The 21,141-nt window shown below is 52.0% G+C and overlaps 1 protein-coding gene across 1 annotated transcript in view; it reads right to left on the reverse strand.

Moving 5' to 3' along the window:
* Nucleotides 1–3,881: 3,881 nt before the first annotated feature.
* Slc6a13 (solute carrier family 6 member 13) overlaps nt 3,882–21,141 on the reverse strand; it is a 38,120-nt gene continuing 20,860 nt past the window's right edge. The window contains 13 exon segments of the mRNA XM_037204180.1: nt 3,882–4,308; nt 4,784–4,954; nt 5,769–5,869; nt 6,224–6,326; nt 6,935–7,072; nt 7,371–7,483; nt 8,441–8,565; nt 9,394–9,497; nt 15,596–15,730; nt 16,347–16,408; nt 16,411–16,478; nt 17,118–17,202; nt 20,247–20,387. Coding sequence (XP_037060075.1) covers nt 4,186–4,308; nt 4,784–4,954; nt 5,769–5,869; nt 6,224–6,326; nt 6,935–7,072; nt 7,371–7,483; nt 8,441–8,565; nt 9,394–9,497; nt 15,596–15,730; nt 16,347–16,408; nt 16,411–16,478; nt 17,118–17,202; nt 20,247–20,387 — 1,469 coding nt within the window. The 3' untranslated portion in view covers nt 3,882–4,185.

Genomic DNA, 21,141 nt, shown 5'->3' on the forward strand with positions numbered 1-21,141 from the left:
AAGGAAAACCAGAATGAGTCCGACTCTCAACCCCTCACCTCAACAAAACCAGAAGTGGGACTGGGGAGCAGCTCTGGAAGAAACAGTCATGGCCTGCCAGAACCCACACACCTCACCGCCATGCTCAGCTGGCATGCTGCAGCCTGCCCTGCTGGGTCTGCTCTGTCCCTGCACCTTGGGGCCGCCATCGTGACCCCCTCGTGACCCCCGAGTGCTTCATGCACAGGAGACACCAGAGTCTGTGAAAAACAAAGTAGCCAGCTTTGCGGGCCCCAGTCTCTCCCCATTCTGCCCAGTGAGTAGCGTCCGATTTTACCTAATCCTTCCCTATCTTTACCTGGCTACCTCAGACCCTTGTCTCCCTATCTTAATGTTGGTTCCCCTTAACCAAGCTCATCCCAATGTCCACAGTCACCAACACCCTCCTGTTTTTCAGAGCGATCGAAACTCAAGAAGCCAGAGATCATGTCTTTGCAAACACCCGCAAAGTGCTGTCCAGAGCTGAGATGAAATGGATATACAATCTCGCTGCAGGAAAACCCATTGGCATTTATCGTTTTCTGATCCCATGTATGCTCATAAGGACCCGGGGTTGGAGGCCATTTTCTGAGCTCCTAGCTCAGGCTGGGTATACCGTATGTTGCCTCCCTTAGGAGCCTTGCGTTTTCCTGAGGAGGGTGCTGGGGTGAATAGAAGTGAAACAATTCACCCTGTGCCCATACACAGTAAGTGCAGGAGCTGGGATCTGAACCTGTGCCTCTGGGTCCCACTCTCACAGGCTCCTTTCCCAGATCATGAACAGCTGGCGAGCAGGAATCTCATCACATGAGTCTCTGCTGCTGTCTCAGCATTTAACACATGGCCTGGATTGGATGGGTGGGTGGATGGGTGGAGGGAGAGAGGAAGGGGAAGAGGGAAGAAGACGTTGTGCCGCTGCAGGAGAAAATGATCATACGCATCCCCTTTGCTAGGACAGCATATGCTGGTCACTTGGAACCAGGCACTGAACAGGACAGAAAGGGCTCCAGCCCCACTTCTTCTGGACAATACCCCAGTGATGAGCAGGGACACTGGACCACAGGCTGTTTGGGGCTACTTCTTCCTTGCCCCCGCACAAATTCACTTAAATACGCATCCTTCTACCCGAGACTAAGAGGTAGGAACTGTCCTGGACGCTTCCTGGGCTTTTCTGCTATGTGGAGAGCCACTGATGGGGTGCATACAGAGTACATGGAAGGGTTTACCAAAGTGATTCCTGGGTAGCTGCCTTTGCTGGAGTCTGGTGATGCTGTGGAGTAACTAGTAGTATTAGCACTTTTTAGAGGAGAAAACTGAGGGTCAGTGGGGTTAGTTTGCCTAAGTGATTGAGTATGAGAGTTAAGGTCCACAGAAGATGGTAAGCCTCTGTGGAGAAGGCTGTCTGGCTGAGCTTGTGCATACGTGCACACTGTTGAAGGCTCATCGGGGCCTATGTGTGTATGCCTGGGTCTGAGACTTGGGCAGTTGAAGTCTCCAGGCAGCCTAGTGGGCTTATGCTTAGCAAGTGCCCCCCTGACGCCATGGGCATCTTCTCAGATGCCCGTATTTCTAGGCTTCTGCCTTCTTCTCTCAGAGATCACTTCTTACTTTCCAGGCTCGCCTGCCTGCCTACCAGCCTTCTCTAACTGTGCGGCCTCCCCTTCTTGCCTTGCTTTCTTCTTCGGGGTACTGAAAGATCCAATCTCTGCCCTTCCAGGTAGACACAGTTCTCCTCCACTCTTCAGCTCGCCTCTGCCAAAGCCAAGTACCATGGCTCCCACCCCTGACCATGCCTAGGCATGGTCACTCCTACAATCTCAACACTTGTGAAGCTGAGGTAGGAGGGTCTCTGTGAGTTCAAGGCCACCCTGAACTAAGACTGAGATCCGGTCTCAAAACAAAACAAAAGCAAAAACAAAACAGTGTTGGCCAACCCTGCCCACAACCAGCCACATTTCTCACATTTCCACCTGTCAGTCCTACATGGATAGCCAGTGTTTTTCTGCACACCCATCCCCAAATCTAGACTAAGAACCCTTGGGCCCCGGACTTCATTTGAGCCCTGTAATAGGCCTGTGTGGGTGGGGGACATAGCATTATCCACATCGGAAAAATGAGCATGAATTTCAAGGAGTTTCTACCAAGACATGTCATGAGGTAAACACAAGTCAGGAACTGAACCAGCTCCCTGGTTCTTCAGCTAAAACACATGGTTTTCACACCATTTATTCACCACTTGTGACTCTCATGAGTGAGACTCACCTCACCATCACTGAACCACCTTATCTCCTCAGCAGATTTATGAACCTTTGATCAAACGAGGGGACAGAGAGACAGATAGCAAGCATACTCTCAGAATGGGCTACCCAAGTTCCCCTTCAGAGTGGCCTACCCAGTCACCCTACATGACGCCCCTCAAAGCACTTCATTTGTCAAGGAAACTGATTCTGGGTCAGGCATGGTGGTGCACACCTTTTATCCCAGCACTCAGAGGCAGAGACAAGTGACCAGCCTGCTCTACAAAGCAAGCTCCAGGCCAGCCAAGGTCACAGAGTGAGACCCTGTCTCAAAAAAAGAAAAGAACGGATTGTATTCCGGTTCTGCCCATATGTGTGGTAAGTACAGCGCAGCCCTGTAGCCATGGGTCTTCTAGAAACATGGTCGGGTGGATGGAGATGTGAGGTGACAGAATCCTGGGTTTGGGCACATCACACCCGCAGGACTGTGGCCACGCCTGTATCCAAGGCACCTAGGAGAAAGAATCAATGTCCCCACACAGGAGGACCACTGTCCTGATTTCTACAGACTCTTCAGACACAAGACAGAAAATTGAAAACTGGCAAATATTGTTGATACATTTCCCTTGAAACTGAGACGTCAAAAGCTGAGGAACTGCCTGGAATGCCTGAGCAGCTCAGAGAGTCACAGGACACTTAGTCAAGTCAAGTAGCACCAGAGGACCCAGGTAAACCTTGCGCTGGATGGGGAGGAATGCACGTTCCATCCACGATGACACACAACAGCGGCCGGAGCTCCTCCCACGCCCTTGGCGGCCCGTTGCTAAGGCGCACCTGGGACCTTGCTTTGGCCTCCAGGCAACATCCTACAGCTCTGCCTGCCTTCTGCCTCATTCTCTTGAAACCTAGCCTCCAGGGTTCCTCTCTGACACCCAGGGCTGAGCACATGACAGTGCCGCCCCTTGTGGTCACATCTGGAAGTGACAGATGTGTGACCCAGTGTCCAAACCTCTTGCTAGGTGAGAATGAGGCTGTCTGAAGGAAGTGGATCCCTCTGCTGGCAGAGTCTGGGCAGGGCTTCCTCTGCAAGGCCCTTCTGCAGCCGCCGGGGTCTGCAAAGGCCCAGCTGGCCACCTTCCCTCAACCTGCATCAGCCCATGGGCGCACACAGCCAACAGTGCTGACCAGCAGGGCGGGCAGGGACACCACGAGGGTCACGTGGGCAGGAAGAAACTGTAAGCAGCCTGTCTTCCTCCATCTTATAACCAGGGCCTGGCCCCCTTTGTCCTTCCCTCCAGCTCCCTTTTTAAATCCTATGATGGAGACAAGGGAGGGGAGGGCGGAACAGGAGTGAGAGGCCGGGGTAGGGACAAGGCAGGACCACACATGACACTTTAGGAAAGCGTGGAGGGGGGGACGGCTTTCTTCAGTTCAAATCTGTGCTGGAGGACATTGGCCCGGCCCCATCATTCGTCTCCCCCGCCCACCACAGTGTCACAGCTGCTATGTGAACCAATTAAAAACTCAGTAAGGATGGAGAGCTAGGGAGAGGCAGGACCCGAGAGCCACGATTTCACAATGAAGAGGGGGGCAAGACACAAACAGAAGGCAGAAACCAGGCACATTGGCAAGCAGTTGTGGGAGGAAGTTGGATTTAATGGCATGGAGGGAAGAGGGCCCAGCGACCAGCCAGGCCTTCGCCTCCCCAGGGCTTCCCAAGCTGCCTCAAAGGGGTGTTGCTGATGTGGACATGTCACAATGTTTGGACCACCCTGGAATAGGGGAGTCGAGATAGTAGGGACCCAGCTCAGAAGGTGGGTCCCAAATACCCCTCTTGTCTTATCTGCCCCAGCACCGAGGGGTACTTCTGCCCTCCGCTCCTATAGCTTGTCCCCATGGCCAGGCTCACAGGCATGTCAAAGCCCTGGCTCTAGCAGTTAGACTGCAGTTCTGTGAGCCTGAGGAGGGATGTCATAGGTGTGGCAGGAGCAGCAGGCTCTGGTTGGTTCTTCCGGGGAAGGTCTTCAGCTGGGCACACGAGCTGTCGGAGCCGCTGAAAAGACAGTAGAGATAGTTGTCACGGTAGCAGAGGGGTGCCCGCCAGTGTCCCTCATTACTGATGTCAGTCTGCCTTCCCGGCCTTAAACCTGCTTCCAGCTGCCAACCCCACCGTCACAGCGTGGCTCTTGCAGTTATTCTGGGTCCCTTTTGGTTTTCAAGACAGGTTTCTGTGTAGCTTTGCGCCTTTCCTGGAGCTCACTTGGTAGCCCAGGCTGGCCTCGAACTCACAGAGATCCGCCTGGCTCTGCCTCCCGAGTGCTGGGATTAAAGGTGTGCGCCACCAACGCCCAGCCTCTGGGTCCCTTTTTTAAAGACCCCCCAAGTACCCTTTCCCTGGATCCCTGGTACCCACACCAGGTTGGAGGCAGGGGGTCCCTTTATACACCAGCTCCCATGGGAAGCAACCGCCTGCCATCCAAGACCCACTCATCCAGTGAGGTTCCTGTCCCAGATTGCCTTCCTCCTACCTCTCTGAGTGGGCCCTTGAGAGTCCCGAGCCTGTAGATGCTCCAGGCAGGAATGCAGATCATGGAGGAGAGAGCTAGGAGCCAGCCCAGGGCATCCCCCCACCATGGGTACGTGTACTTCTTGTTGTAGGTCAGCGGTGTGTATTTGATCAGGGAGAACAGGAAGGTTGCCTGGAGTGAAACAGAGGAGAACGAGGTTGGTGGTGGGGCCTGGTGCCTTCCGCCCCCGCCCCCGCCCCCGCCCCCACCCACCCCCACAGCTGCCTGCAAGGGGCTGTTCTCCCAGCAGGCTATGCGGCTTATCTAGGTCAGTCAGTCTCCAAGCTCCACCCACATTCTGCTCAAAGTCCACTCCTGGGTGGCTAATTCCAGTGTACATCCCCTATCACTGCAAGGCCCTTGGGTCCCTCTCCTCAGTCGGCTCTAGTTAGGACATAACTGTGTGCCATCTCCTGCACCAAGAGTCAGCCATGAGGACTCCAGTCTCCCTCTACCCTCCTAGTTCACATCAGCCACACGCCAGGAGCTTCGGGAAGTGCTAGCTCTCGGGAACATCCTAGATCCTGTGGGTGCTTCACCCGTTGAGACTGTTTTTTTCTATAAAGTGAGTGTAGAGCTGACGCTTTTCCCATGTGTCGCTGAGATGCGTGTGTGTGTCGAGCACTCTGTGAACCCGCTGCTGTGCTCACAAGCATGGCTCTGAGCAGCCTAACATTGCATTCCAGTCCTATCTGGGACATCGGCCTCTAGCTGTGCCGTTGGTAACCTCATCAGACAGCCTTGAACCTCCATTAAGCCCTCCGTGATTAGGGGACTCCTCTGTGAAGGGAAAGGAGGAAGTTCTCTTCCTATCTTACCCAGTGAGAGGATGGATGAAAATCTAAGACAGCGTCCAGGGCCTAAGGAACTGTGGGCCTCCACTCGGCTGCAACCACAATCCGCCTCCACCCTGCCCCCTGCCTTTACCCCTTGAGAGTTCTGTTACCGTGCACACAGCCGGGGTGAAAAAGAGCCAACAATATTTGATAAGAGGCCACGGCTTGTACCCAATCATATCCTCAACGTTGTCATAGAAGCGGCTGGCTCCTGTCGGGGGAAGGAAAAAGGACAGAGGACACATTTCAGGCTGTGAGGGGCTGGAATGGAGCCAAGCAGGCTAGGTTGGGCATGGACAAACAGACAAGTGGCACAGTTGCCTTTCGGACGCAGAGCGGGGAGAAAGCGGTTGGCTAGGATTCGCGGGCACACACAACATCAGGGAGGAAACCCTGAAGCTGCTAAAGCATTGGGACAGGACAGGATGTGGACCCTGCAGGTGCTCTAGGCACAGCTGCGACAGGAAACGTGAGTGTAAGCTGCAGATGTCTCCCTTCTGTCCGAGAGTGCTGACAGGGAAGGAAGGGTGTGCTAGGCTCTGGGCCCAGGGCAGAAGCCACTCACCATAAACCCAACCCACACAGAGGGATTCAAAGATGGCCACGAAGAGAAGGCACATGCCACTGGCTGCATAGTAGTCGAAGAGCTGAAACACGTACATGCCGCCCTGCGTGGGAGAGGATCATTGTGAGGAAGCAGAGAAGGGTCGACCCCGATGATCCCTATATCCCGTGCCTCACAGTGGGACAGAGTGGGTGAGGCTCACAGACAGTAGTGTAAGACAAGAGAGCTTGAAGGCCTGAAGCCCGGAGCAGCCAGAGGCAACAGCTGTTTCTTATCATTGCTTCTGGATGGAAGATGGAAAACACGATCAGAGAGCTGTTATTGTTGCTCCTGAGCCTGTTTAGGGTTAGACCCAAAGGCTCCAGACAGTGTGTCCAGTCTTTTGAGGAAGGATAGTCAAGCTGATGGGTTCTGTCATCTGTCTTCTCCAGTGGGGCACTGGCAGAAGACCACCCATCCCCATGGTACCTCTTTCCCTTTGAGGTCATTCCTGGGAAGCATGGGATCCCACCAGAGAGCTAGCATTCCCATTCTAAGATTTCTCATCCATTCTCTCCATCTGTTCTCTGTTGCCCTAGAGCCAAATTACCCCTCAACCGTTCATTCTGTGGGGACTAACAGGCAGGAGGCCTATCGTGTGGTCCTTCCCAGCAGGTGTCATTATCTGTTCGGCTCCTAATGAGGTCCCCATCTAGCCTCCCAGACTCTCACCTCTGTGAGCATGATCAGTCCAATGAAAAAGGAGAGGACAGACACTATAAGGATGAGGATTTCCCTCCGGTTCTTCTTACGGAACACCCTGGGATACATGTCCACCAGCGCTGTCACCAGGCTTTCTACGCACACAAACTGAATGAGAGGGTAAGAGAAAGTGGGGGGAAGAGAGCTCCCAGAGCAAGCCCTGTCAGCCAGCTCCAGCTTCCTTCCAGCCGGCAGCCTCCCCTTCTGCTCCCCCCCCCCCAGAACAGTTATCCCTGTATGTGGGTGTGAGGTGACGCCACCCAGAAAGCTCCTCCTGGTCCCTGGAAAGGGATCCACCTCTGGCATCCACCCAGTCCCCAACTATTCCAGATCTCATGGGGTATAAACTCAGCCATTGCCCTCTCCACCTGCGCATCCCGCCGACTTGGAATGGCCACCTCGATACCTGGCTGTCTAGTCCCAGGAGAACAACCATGAAGAAGAAACAGCAGGCCCACAATGGTGAGAAGGGCAACATCACCACGGCTCGAGGGTAGGCGATGAAAGCCAGGCCAGGGCCTACAGCGGGAGCAGAGGAACACAGCCCAGAGCCTGAGCAACCCCAGGGCCTCCCAGGATGGGGCCATGGAATGACAGAGCTGGAAGAAACTGCCCCCCAAAGTTGTCATCACTAGTGCATACTGACACAAGCCACCCACCCAAACTTCTACTTGGTCCCCAGTGTCCAAGGCACCACCCTACTGTATCACAGCAAGAAGAGAACCTAGAAACCCTAGCAATGAGGAAACTTGGGTCCCACAAGGACTCTAGACCCCCAGATCTACTGCCTCAAATCAAGGGTCTCAAGCTAAGAATGAGGTCCAGGGGCTGGCAGGCCAAAGAAATCCGTGAAGCTAACCTGAAGGGAAGTAAGAGAAAATGGGAGGGGCCTGCGGAACACTAGAGCAGGGAAGGGGAGTTGCTTTACTGTGCTGGTAATTGTAGTAAAGGAAATACCCGGGGCTGGGTTTGGTCTGGGCCTGCAATTCGCTGTGGCTACCCCAAAGCCTTTTCTGTCCCCGTCATGGCTGAACCAGAATCAAAAGAACCCACTGACACGTTTACCGTCAAATAGCTGCCCGTCTAAGCTGATTCAGATGACAAGAACAAATTCACCTGCCAAAGCCTGGTTAAGCCATGGGAAGTGTCCTCTGAAAAGCCAAGGGTACCCTGGGACCTGGGACCCAGTTCCCACACTAGAAGAGCCAGGATAGTATTGCTATCCGCTTCCCATGGTTTACACCCGGAGCACAAGCCAGATGCGCTACATAGCATGTGCCATATACTGCTTCAATGTCCTTTGCCGAAAGTGCTTGGGAGGTTTTCTTCACTTGGGAATATTTATACAGACCCATACAGTTAGGTTTCCCTGCTCTAAAAATTTGAAATGCCCCAAAATTGGAAAGATTTTCAGCGTTCACTCTGGATCCTGGTTGCCAAAGGTCTACCTGTCCTCAACCTCCCCAGAACACTCACCTGACTCAGCAACTTCAGATATGGGCACACCTTGCTCCTGAGACATGAAGCCCAGAATGGAGAAGATGGCAAACCCAGCCACGAAGCTGGTGCCGCTGTTGAGGATGCAAAGGGCGACACAGTCCCTGTAGGGTGCAGGTAGGAGAAGGAGGCATCCGGTTAGGTCAGAAGAGAACCGCCAAAAGCCTGGGCTTCCTGTCCAGGAGCTGACAGAAACCCGGGGGTACACAGCCTCTCCCACAGTTGCAGACTGGTCAAGTGCACCCCTCCTCCAGCCCCTTTGACCCCTGACTGGCTCATATGTGGAATAAACATTTCATATGATGCCATGCAGAAGGAAAACACTAAATGTTCCAGCCGCTCTATCCTCTCCACCCTGACACACTGCTGCTATACGTCTGGGGACAGGGCCATTCTGATACGAACCCAGGTGGATTGAGCATGGATAATCACAAATAACAAACAATTCTTAGACATCTCTATTTGATCTTGAAATGCGCAATAGAATTTTTGACTATGTTTCAGATAATATTAAAACTGGCTGAAACTCCTGAGTATGAACCAGGAGACAGATATCATAAAGTGAAGAGGCGTGTCTGGGAGGTAGGCCTAGGCAGTGAAGTGAGAATGTATAAGGACACATCATTTGCCCAGTAGAGTCCCCAAGACTGGGTCGCCATTGCACAACATTAGTAATTACTGTCCAGCCTTACTGGCTTGGCTCTCTTGCACCTATGAGCCCCTAATAAGCCAGGGAAAGTTGTCTGCCTCATGTGGTCTTCCAGCCAATCACAGCTGACCCCCCCCTCCTTTGAAAGCAATCCTCTGCCCAGCCTACAGCCAGCTATGTGACTTTTCCATAGCCCTGGGGTACCAAGGTGGGCTGCAGATGGAGCAGGTGCACGAGCTAGTGCAGTCCACCCTGATCTAGGTTGGCAGGAGGTGAGGGTCACCTGTAGCAGTTGTTGTGGTACTGGTTGTAGCTGCCCAGGGCCGTGAGGCACCCCAGACAGATGGCAAAGGAGAAGAAGATCTGGGTGCCCGCATCCATCCACACCTACACAAGGGAAAGGAGGAAGCTGAACAGTACGAAAGCCATGCAGGTCTCCATGGGAGAACACGGGCATGCTCCAGGTCCCGGCTAGCGGTGGTGGTGGCAGACCTGTTCCCACTGCTCACCGAGTGGCTCTCTCCATCTTGGGCTCCTAAGTAGAGTTTCTTGGGGATGCCACAGGATGGAACAGATGCTGGGCATTCAAAGAAGACTAACAGAGACACGATGGGAAGGATTAGAGGATGCTCTAGGTCTAGAGCTTGGTATCAGGTAATCAATCATGGATATTAAGTCCTTGGCTCTGCCCCATGTCCTCTTACCTCAGGTCTCATGGCAGTGTGACCAGTAGGGAAGGCATTTCTAGGGATATGGGTCCATGATAGCAAAGCCATTTCCAGCCTGGAGCTTTGTTCCACAACCCTTTATGTCTTACAAGCAAAGAGAATAGTCCTCCACACACAGGAGTCCAGAGGAAGAAGTGGACAGCAAAAACTTCCCCATCTAAACCTCAGTGTGGCCATCACTGTTATCTCAGCTGGCTGACCCAGCCTTGCATGTTGTGGTTTAGACCTAACAGCTAGAATAATATCCCAACGAGAAAGAACATCAAGGCTCAGGGCTAAGCCATTCTCAGGGTTGCAGGAGGTGGGTTCTGGAGGCCACAGCCCTCTTGCCTCCCATTATTTCCTTCCACAGATAACAACCTCTGGTGCCCCTCCTGGCCCCACAGCTCCCGGTCCCTTCCTGCCTCTCCCTAATTCCTTAGCCATAACCACTGCCCTCAGTCTCTCTGCTCTACCCTCACCCCACCCTCCACTCTCCATCATACTCAGTCCTACATGATGGGGGTCTAGGGGCCCAAGGGCAGCTGACCACTTAGAATCACTCCTGCTCCTCGGCCAACATGCACAGCTGAGACAATGAGTCTCGCAGGCTGGAGGAGAACCCAGAACTTTTCCAAAGCTCCCTGGCGATACTAACAGTCAGCTACGGGATCACGGTCATATAGTCCTTGAAAAGTGGCATCAGATGCAGACCATTTACCCCCTTCTCTTATTATAGTTCTGTCTCAACAGGCATACGGACCGAACAGAGAGATGGCAGAGGAAGGGGGAAAGTGTCTGCAGTCTTCTGTCCTCTCTGCTCACCGAGAAGGCCCTCCAGGGAAAAGCCAGCAGCAGCAGGAAACACAGTAGAGGCTGCGGGAAGGGGCTAGAGCTCGCCAGACAACAGCCCATGAGGAGGAAGGCACCAGATAACCATGAGGGGCAATTGCAACGGGGAAAAGTAATGGGACTGGGCCTCTCTGAGCAGCTGGACAAGCAGAGGACAGGGTTAAGGAGACCACAAGTGTTGCTGGAGAGCTTCTCTCCAGGTTCCACCAAGTCCCGCAGTCCCACAATCCACGTATAAAATAATCACTCAGACGCTTATATTACTTATAAACTGTATGGCCGTGGCAGGCTTCTTGCTAACTGTTCTAATATCTTAAATTAACCCATTTCTATAAATCTATACCTTGCCACATGGCTGGTGGCTTACCGGCATCTTTATATGTTGCTTGTCCTGGCGGTGGCTGCAGTGTCTCTCCCCACTTCTTCCTGTTTCCCCAATTCTCCTCTCTCCTTGTCCCGCCTATACTTCCTGCCTGGTCACTGGCCATCAGTGTTTTATTTATATAGAGTGATATCCACAGCAACAAGGACACGTGAGAGTGGTGCCACCCATGTGGCTGTTCCTTCAAGATGTTCCAGGTCCTCTGCTCTCCTAAGAGTGTCCTAATCATCTCAGGGAAACACAGTACAGCCTCTCATATCGTTCTGCCCTATTCTTTCCAGACTCCATAGGGCCTGGGCCACTTAAAGAGCAGGACTTTGAAGCAAGGGACACTGAGTCTGGACAGGGAGGGGAATCCCTGGGTTGGGGATGAGAGGGCTGAGTTAACGGGACAGCAGTCATGATGCCAGCTGCTCCCTTTCTCCCAAACAGGCCATTCAGGCCATAGCTGTGCGACCTGAAAGCCTCACTAACCTTGGACTTTTGCCCCATGCCTCACAGTGCATTGGCCCTGTGTTACAAAGGCACCCCCGTGTGCCTGCAGAGACACTGTGATGGCCCCTAGGCAGGTGGTGGCTCCATCCTGTGACCATGCATATTTGTGAACTTGGATTTGGGAAGAAGTCTTAAGAGAAACCATGGCTTGGCTGTTTGCCTCACCTAGCAGGGGTTGGGGACAGGGGAGGCGAATGGGCCATGTCTGGAGAGAGGTTAGTGAGAACAGAGAAACTGCCACCCAGGAGGGCGAGAGTTCAGAGCTCAAGGGTCAGGTGTGGCCTTTGACGAAAGCCCTCTGGCTGTGAACTTGGCAGATCTTGCTCTGTGCAGCTGCAGCCCATCAAGCCTGCTGGGGTAGGGGGGTGGAACAGGATGGGGGGGTTGGGGCTTCAGGAACACACAGAGCAAGCTGTTGTGTTCCCCACCACAGGCGACCCACTGCCTGATCATTCCAGGCGCCCTGGGTTTCAGAACAAAACTCTGACATGTCTCCCGTTGGGCCAGAAGATTGACCCAGGGGAAAAAAAAAAAAGAAAAGAAATATGAAAAACACTTGGTAGAGTGTGGGCAAAAAGAGGTCTTTGGGGGAGAGAGGAAGAGAGCTGATTCAGGAACTATGTCTTCAACCTCCATATCTGTGGATAAATGCCTGTTATTCTTAGAAGAGCAATGGCTTTCAATGGGACAGCCATAGCCAAGCAGACCTAGGATCCAGCACCACCTCTGTTTATTTGCTGGTACTTGATTTAACCTCTCTGAACCATCCTGTTTTCATCAGATCCGTCCAATAACAAAACAATGTATGCAAAATGCCATATATATATATATATATATATATAAAAATTCATTCCCTACCCTAGAGTCATTTTTAAAAAAGGAGTCCTTAGAGCTCAAATAATCTATAGGCTTTCAGATGGTCATGATGGCACACGCTTTGTAATCCCAGCACTTGGGAAGTAGAAACAGAAGGATCAGGAATTCAAGGTCATCCTTAACTACAAAGCAAGTTCCAGGCCAGTACAGGCTACGTGAGTCCCTGTCTTTAAGAAATTCTGGAAAAGATCAAGGATGAAGGGTAAGGAGGCAGACAGACTAAATGAGCACTCAAGTCCAACCTACCCCTCTCGCATACTAGCTTCTGCTTCTCAACAAGTCACTTCAATTGTCTAAGCTTTCACATCTCCATCTATCAAACGAGGCCAATACCTGACTGGGGATGCATTTGGTGATTAAAACAATTCAACCACGAGGCTCAGTGCCTGGCAGAAGATAAGCACATTTGAGCAGCTTTTGCTTCGGCTCTCAATAGACAACACCAAAATAAAGACCTAGTGTTTCTGGGTGATGGTGGCACATGCCTTTAATCCCAGCACTTGGGAGGCAGAGGCAGGCGGATCTCTGTGAGTTCGAGGACAGCCTGGTCTACAAAGCGAGATCCAGGACAGGCTCCAAATCTACAGAGAAACCCTGTCTCAAAAACAAAGCAACAAAAAAGAATTAGTTTTGATCCATGGTTACAACATCGCACTTCATAAGAATTGCAACATGTGGGGGGTTTAAAAGTTTCCACGGGGCTCTTCAGACAGTCCGCCCCCACTCCCTGCCCTTACTCTTCAGCTGAAGTTCAGTAGAACAAGAGGTTACCATGAGGGAAAGAGAGACACATGGTGTGAGCAAAGCAGGTGCTGTGTTCCTAAGAGCCAGTTCTCAGCATGAGCCCTGGAGTCTGGAAAAGGCAGGAACCTGGCCAGACACAGCAGGCCTGGCAGAGGGGCGGAAATGAGAGAGGAACCCAGCAGTCTCCCCTGGCTCTCTGCCTCTGCTCTTGGCGGGAGAGATGCCCTCAGTCTTTGTGCTTCCTAGTGGGGATCCTGTACCTTCCTCAAGTGCCAGGCAAACACCAGTTGGAATTATCACACTCCCCAAGGAGTGCCAACTACATTCAATTAGGGCCTAGCAGGATGTCCCACCCTGCAGAAAACTACTCAGCTCATGGAGGACAAGGACCTACCTTCAACATGGGAATACACGCCGGCTGCCCTTGAAGCCGCCCCCTGCCTATGGAACAGGCAAGTTCCCCGGGCCACCTACAGCTGCCCGGGGATTGGACGGATGGGCAACAGGAGCTCAGCGTTCAGGAAGCCAAACACATCTTCTTTAACCCCCAGAGTTGAAGGTTGCCTGGCCTACACTCATGACTTCTGGAAACTTATGTACCAAACACTGCCCCTAGCATGGGCCTGACACAGGATGCAGCTCGATAGTTTTTGGTGAAGGAGTTACACAAGAAGCCAGGGTGAGCAGACAGAGACCTCGCCTTCCAGAAGAGATCAGAAAGTCTGTGGGGTTTGTCGCCATCCAGACATGCTTCCAGTTGCAGATGTGGAGACAGACAGTCTTAAAACCCAAGACCACAAAATCTTAAGGGCCTCTAGACCTCAATTTCTCCATCTATACAGCAGGAGTAGCTCATTCATATGCTGTGAGGACTGGCTGAAATAAGTCATATAAACCTCTTAAGAGTGCCAGGGACCTAACAGTTGTTAGCTACAAATAGCTGATTAGGACAAAGCTACACACACACGAGGCTCCTTTGGTCTCTCGGCCTACCTGTTGTTCTAGAACCTCCAGGGGTCCCTTCTGCAAGGTGGACCCATGCCTGACTTTACCTAGCCTGCCCCAGCCTGCTTACTGTCCGCTATCCATAACAACCGTTGGTTCCAGGTAAAGACAAAAGGCTTCCAAACCATGGAACAGAAATGCTGGGCCCACCGTCTGCCTATCTGCACAGTAAAGCAGCTTTGGGGCCAAGTCCTAGAAGCGTAACAGCTCTGGCCCTATAGCTTTGGCTCCATAGCTCGACCAAGTCCCAACACCCAGTTTGATAGTAGCCTGCAACTCTGTGGTTTGTGAGAGCCCAGAGAGGAGAAGGAAAGGCTTACATCCCACAGGAAGACCCAGGACCCAGGCTGCTGGAGTTTGTGAGAAGAGTCTGGCTGGGGCTGGCCTGGCTGCTGGGAGCTATGGCTGCCCTGAGAAGACTTGCAATTCCTCCAGATGAGACGGAACCTGGGCACGCTTCAGCTTCTGGATCAACCCCAATTCTGCCCAAAGGAGAACCGTTGCCTCAGGCCAGCGGGGACTGGGAGCCCTGTGACATCCCTCACCTTGCCATCTTCCAGCAACCTCACAGAGAGGGCGTGTGCCTTGCTATTTTTAACTCTTTGGAAAGCCATCCAACAGTCTTCTAGGTATTGGGAGCCACTTGTCCTCAAGTCCCCCGGGGTCCTTGTGCTGATACAGAGAGTCCCCCAAAACCACCAACCTAGACACATCCTCCCCTCTGAGCCAATGAATCACAGGCAACATGTAACACTGGGTGGCAGTCTCCACGCCCCTACTGCTTGACCAGCCTTCGGAATGGCTGCCAAGAGGACACTTGTCAGAAGCAGGGGCCTCACGATCGGGCCACGTCACACTCCCTCACTGTAAAGCAACACAACCCTCCAGCGTTCCTCCCTGGACTCGGTGGTGGAGTGAGGAAGGGAGGCCCGAAGGAAAAGAGGTGACTGACAGAAAATTGACACCAGCCCAGCTGCTGTGGGAGGAGCAGGAAGCCGAGGCCGGAGGGTCAGGTCACTTGGCCAGAGAGAGGGCACCACAGGGCCAAGGGGGTGGCGGGCTGAGGGGGGCAAGACAAGGGAGGAAGCTCAGGAGGAAACGTGGAATTTGAGAATGAGGAGGGAGGGGAAAGGGGCGCAGCCTGCCAGTAAAAGTGCTTAGTGGTGTTTGTAGTCCCTAAGGATTATTGCCAGGGTCCCAAGTCCCCTGGGTTCCCTGGGCAGCTGTAGACCAAGAAAGAACAGTGGTGGGTACCATATTCCCATAGGCAATTGCTGGCACACATCTACCGAAGGGAGCGTTCCCACCCCTACCACACTAAGGATGTCACCACAGATACTTTGGGGACCATTCAGGAGCTGAGATACTCCGTATAGCTCAAGCACCCCCCAGAGCCACGTGGTGGCCCTGCAGCAGCTTCTCACCTGGGGGTCCCACAGACGTGTGATGTTGGGGTACAAGTAAAACTGAATTCCTTGGGCTGCCCCGGGCAGCGTCACTCCTCGAATCAACAGGACCGCCAGCATGAGGTAAGGGAATGTGGCTGTGAAGTACACCACCTGGCCAAGGCAGAGGAGACACAAGGACGGAGTAAGAAGGAAGGCGCACACAGGAGCTCCCAGCCCACAGAAAGGAGTTCCCCTCCAGCTCCTCCCTCAGCCTCGCATAGGAAAGCAGACTTATGAGAGGCTTCCAGGGCAGGAGTCCGGAAGAGCTCAGGATGCGTGTATACACACACACACACACACACACACACACACACACACACACACACACACACACACGCTCCACTTCAGACTCTAGGGCAAAGAAAGGTCAAAATTCTTGAACTGGCTGAGAATCGTTGTGAGGTGTGTGGTCTAACAACATTCTGTAGCCACTGAACTCTCTCATGGAATGGGGACCACGGCTCTATTAGATGGGCAAGGTGCTCACATCCATGGTAGATTCCAAACTGGAGTTCCTCTGGTGCCGCCCCTCCTCCCTCTCTCCTCCCATTTGTCCCCCAGGAGCACAGGGATGGCACCCATGAGAGGCACACAATCAAGGAAGGAAGCCACGTAAATTGCTATTGTCATTCCCTCCTGTCTCCACTAGGCTAAAGCAAGTGTGACAGCCCCCAGGGAAGGCAGGCTGTCCTGGGATGGGAGGGAGAAGACGCTTGCCAGCACAGACCTTGCCCGTGGACTTGACCCCCTTCCAGATGCAGAAGTAACAAATGATCCAGGCCAGCAGGAGCACAAGGCCAGTTCCCAGCGCAGGGACCCCAGGTGCTGGATGCCATCTGAGAGCTTCAGGACTCGCCTCCTAGGAGAGAAGGTGTACCTTGACCTTTTTCTTGGGCTTCTTTCCTTCCTTCCTCTCCCTCCCTTCTGTTGTTGTTGTTGGGTTTTTTGTTTTGTTTTGTTTGCTTTTTATTTTGTGAGGTATTTTTTCCCTGTATAAGGGATAGAACCCAGGGCCATAAGCATGCTAGGCAACCACCCCAACTGTAAGGGTCCATGTAGGGGGCAGCTCTTGTCTCAAGACCTGTGATGCTCTCCTTTGCACAGAGATAGAGACAGACCTAAAGTGTGGCTGGCACACACGGTGCCCGGTACGGTTTGCTTGGAGTGCTCACTGAGCATGGGGGAGGGGATGCAGACATAAACTTTCTCATCCATCTGAGGATGCATGATGTCAGGGATCAAGCCTTGGGTGAGTGACATTCAGGGATAGAGTCTGGATGAGATACAGAACCTTCAGCCAGAGGGGAGGGTGGTTAGTGTAGGTGCACGTCAATGGACACTCTATTGTGAGAATTACGAAGTTGATCTGAGAACAGTCCTGCATTAATCATAGTAAAGGTACTACAGAACTAAGTCCCACAGGCGCTACCCCAGGAAGTCCCCAGCCCAGGCCCCTCTTTGGAATGTACAGCACATCCTAAAGGGGTGGATCACTTACTCCCAGAACTCGATGACAGGAGAGGTGGCATTCTCAGAGGTCACATTCAGGGAGACATTGGTCTTCTGGAACTCCACACAGTTTTCTACCCATGAAGCCCAGGGAAGAAGGAGAAAGTTCATCAACCAACACCAGGCACGACCAAAGAAAACAGGATCAAAGTAAAGTGGCCAGAAGGCCCTGGGCTGGAATCCAGCGAGCCACACACTCTCCCACGTAGCAGCCTTCCACAGGGCAACCTCACCTCTCACACACTCCCACTGTGGACTTCCCACGGTTTGTCTAGCAGATTCTCGTAAAGTGTGGTCCAACAGCACTTGGGAAGAGGCTCTGTGTGCCGGCTGATTCCAAATATAAGCTATCTCTGGGGAACTGTCCCAGGTGGAGTCACCTCCTTGGAGGGATGCTAAGAACGCCTTCTGACAAAGTCACACAGCCAAGTGACCAAGAACACAGATGCGGGGACAAGGTCGGAGAGCGTTGGCCTGAATGCTGACTCTCGGGTTACTGACTATGTGGCCTTGGGTGAGTGACAGTTTGACACCCCAAGCATCACTTCCCTGATCTCTAGAACATAGATATTAATACGAGGGACTGGTGGAGTAGTAAATGAAAATATAAATGTGAAATAATAAATGGTGGCTCTTCGTTACCTGCATATCACTTTGGAATTTTACATGATGCTGACACTCTTTGTAATATTTTATCATCAATATAATCTTGGGGAATATAAAGACAGATACTGGCTGGGTGCTGGTGGCGGCAGCGCACACCTTTAATCCCAGCACTCGGGAGGCAGAGCCTGGCAGATCTCTGTGAGTTCAAGGCCAGCCTGGTCTACAGAGCGAGATCCAGGACAGGCACCAGAACTACACAGAGAAACCCTATCTCAAAAAAACAAAAAAACAAAACTAAACAAAAGACAGATACTTTGTTTGGGAGCCAGCAAGATAGGCCAGCAGGTAAAGGTACTTGCTGCCAAGCCTGACAACATACACTACTTTCTTCTGTATTCCTTTCTTCTGTGTTCATAGTGTGTGTGCTGGCTGGTTTTGTGTCGATTTTACACAAGCAGGAGTCATTAGAGAGGAGGGAACCTCAATTGAGAGAATGCCTCCTTAAGATTGGGCTGCAGGCAAGCCTATAGAGCAGTGGTTCTCAACTTTCCTAACGCTGTAACCCTCAAATACGGTTCCTCATGTAGTGGTGACCCCCCAACCATAACATTATTTTATTGCTACTTCATAACTGTAATTTTACAATTGTTATGAATCGTAATGTAAATATCTGATATGCAGGATACCTGAAATGCGATCCCCCAAAAGGGGTCATGACCCACAGGTTGAGAACCACTACTATAGAGTTTTTTTGTTTTTTGTTTTTTTCTTTTCTTTTCTTTTCTTTTTTCCTTAATCAGTGATTAATGGAGGAGAGCCCAGCCCATTGTGGGTGGTTCCATCCCTGGGCTGGTGGCCCTGGGTTCTATAAGAAAGCAGGCTGAGCACGTCATGAGGGGCAAGCCAGTAAGCAGCTCCCCTCCATGGCCACCGCATCAACTCCTGCCTCCAGGCTCCTGCCCTGCTTGAGTTCCTGTCCTGACTTCCTTCAGTGACGAACAGTGATGTGGAAACACAAGCCAGATAAGCCCTCCGCTCCCCAGGCTGGTCTTGGTCCTGGTGTTCGTTGCAGCACTAGTGGTCCTAACAGTGTCTCTTGCCACGCAGTGACAGCTCCAGGCAGGTAGGGCTCTTTGCTTTCACGCATTGCCAGTCACAGGGTTTAGACCAGACCCATATTCCCAGGCCCTCAGCATTTCTTGAGCTCTTATAAGGTAGGCAGCCAGCTTGTGCGAGGAGAGGACACCTTCTCTGCCTCGTTGTCCTTCCAGCTAATAGGGCAACTACGTCAGTAAGCGGCAAGAAGACAAGAGCCCAGGAAGGGTCAACGGTCAGTGAGAGGACACCAGTTCATTTGGGAGGAGTCTATTGCGATCTTGGGGTGTGGGGAAGCAAAAAAACCTCTTTTCATTTGGCAGAGGCGGTGGAGTGTGGGTGGTACCAGAGAGGGGCAAGGACTTGCCTGAGCAGGAAGGCTGAAGCCCTAGGCCACTGATTGCCAGGGTGAGCTGGGAGGCAGAGGCAGAGGCCAGATGCTGAAGCAGTAACGAAAGCTAATCTGAACCTGGCAAGTCGGGAATGCAAACTCCAGTTCAGGACCAAACGGCTTCTCAGTACAAGCATGCACTAATTATTACCATTGCTCCTTCACACGGTCTCACGGAGAAGCACTAACAGATACCTGGCCAGTGATCCTGGCATGTAGCCATGAGAAGCCAAGCGGAACACTGGCCAGCACGTTCTTCGTGCTAACCAGCCACTAGCCCATCCGGTGCTCAAAGTGAAGATTCCACAGTCCTGCTCCTCAGACGCCCTGGCCACATGTCAGGTGCTCAGTAGCTACGTGGACTGCACAGAGCACGTCCCTCTTCACAGGCGGGCTATTGAGAAGTCCCACCCTTGAGGGCTTTGCTGTTGGCTCAGCTCTCAATACCTCGGACTTTATCAGTGCATCAGCTCTATTGTTCTAGGCTGCTCATGTGACTTTAGAAACAGAAGTCGATCGCTACTATGAATTTTCTTGATAACGGACAAAACAGCTCATTGCTGAGTTGAGCACAGATAAATTACAAGTTTGAAAAGCTTAAAATCTTATCAGAGATGAAAAACAAAGAGGCTGACATATCAAACAGGCCATATTTCAGATAGAAATAAGTGACTGAACACAGAAAAAGAAGTCAGTTCTATTTGCATAGTGCACAAATAGAATATATCAGGCTTTTTAAAGTCCGTGACATTTTGCTTGTGAGGCTGGTGAAGTCTCATGTTGGAGGGGAGTGTTGGATGAGGAAGCCGGGGCCTTACTCCCACACCAGACATGTGTCTGTCACTGAACTCCATGCCAGCCCCTTACTCTGTTTCTTGATATAAGTTCATCATAATCTATTTGACCGGTTCGGAGTCTAAAACGTGAACCAGAGGTTGGAGGATGCCTGGGATACAGTGACACTCTCACTCCTGGTTAATGTAGCAGAGCAGGGGAAGGAAGTGGGCTATTCAGCCATGATCTTACCTGTATTCCACTCATGGCTGCAACTGCCCCACGGGAGGTCGGTGGTGAAGCTGCTGAAGAGGTAGAAGAGGGCCCAGGCCAGGACAACGATGTAGTAGACATTGAGGAGACTGACGATTATCTGTGAGGCATAGCCGATGCCTGGGGAGGGACTGAAGCTTTGGGCCAGGACAGCGCAGAAATTCTCACCCACCACCCGCCCCTGTGCAGGAAGGGACTGGCTTGCCACCGTCGGGGCCCAGAGCAAGAAGTGCGGGGCCTAGCCTCCTGGCCAAAGGAGTGGGGTTTCTAACTTCCAATTGTCTCCTGGATTGATCCAGCACTTTCCTCTTGTCTTTTGCAGTTAAGCCTGAACTTTGATATTTATCAGGCCCTGAGTCATCCTTTAAATTCATAAGACTGGAGCTGGGCATAATGGCACATACCTGTAGTCTCAGCACTCAAGAGGCAGAGGAAGTTCAATTACCACAAGTTCAAAGACAGCCTGGTCTACATAGTGAGGCCCTGTCTCAAAATAAATAAAACTAACTCTACCATGCCAATAGTTTGTTTCCTCAGAGTTAATCTGACATGTTCCTGAAATAAAAACACAAGAGCAGGGCTCAAGATATAGCCCAGCTAGTAAAAGGTTTGCCTTGCCAGCATAAGGGCCTGAATTTGATCCCCAGAACCCGTGTTTAAAAAGAAAATATCCAGATGTGGTGGCATGTGCTCCTGGTTCTATATCTGGGGAGGCACAGACAGTCTTTAGGACTCCCTGGCCATCCAGACTGGCCTATTTGGAAAGTTCTAGGCCAGGGAAAAACTTTGTCTCAAAAAAAAAAAAAAAAAAAAATAGTGGACAGTGCCTGAGGAAGAACACCTGAGGTTGATCTCTAGCCTACACACACACACA

This window comes from Peromyscus leucopus, chromosome 3, assembly GCF_004664715.2.
Source record: "Peromyscus leucopus breed LL Stock chromosome 3, UCI_PerLeu_2.1, whole genome shotgun sequence".
In the NCBI taxonomy this organism is placed as follows: domain Eukaryota; kingdom Metazoa; phylum Chordata; class Mammalia; order Rodentia; family Cricetidae; genus Peromyscus; species Peromyscus leucopus.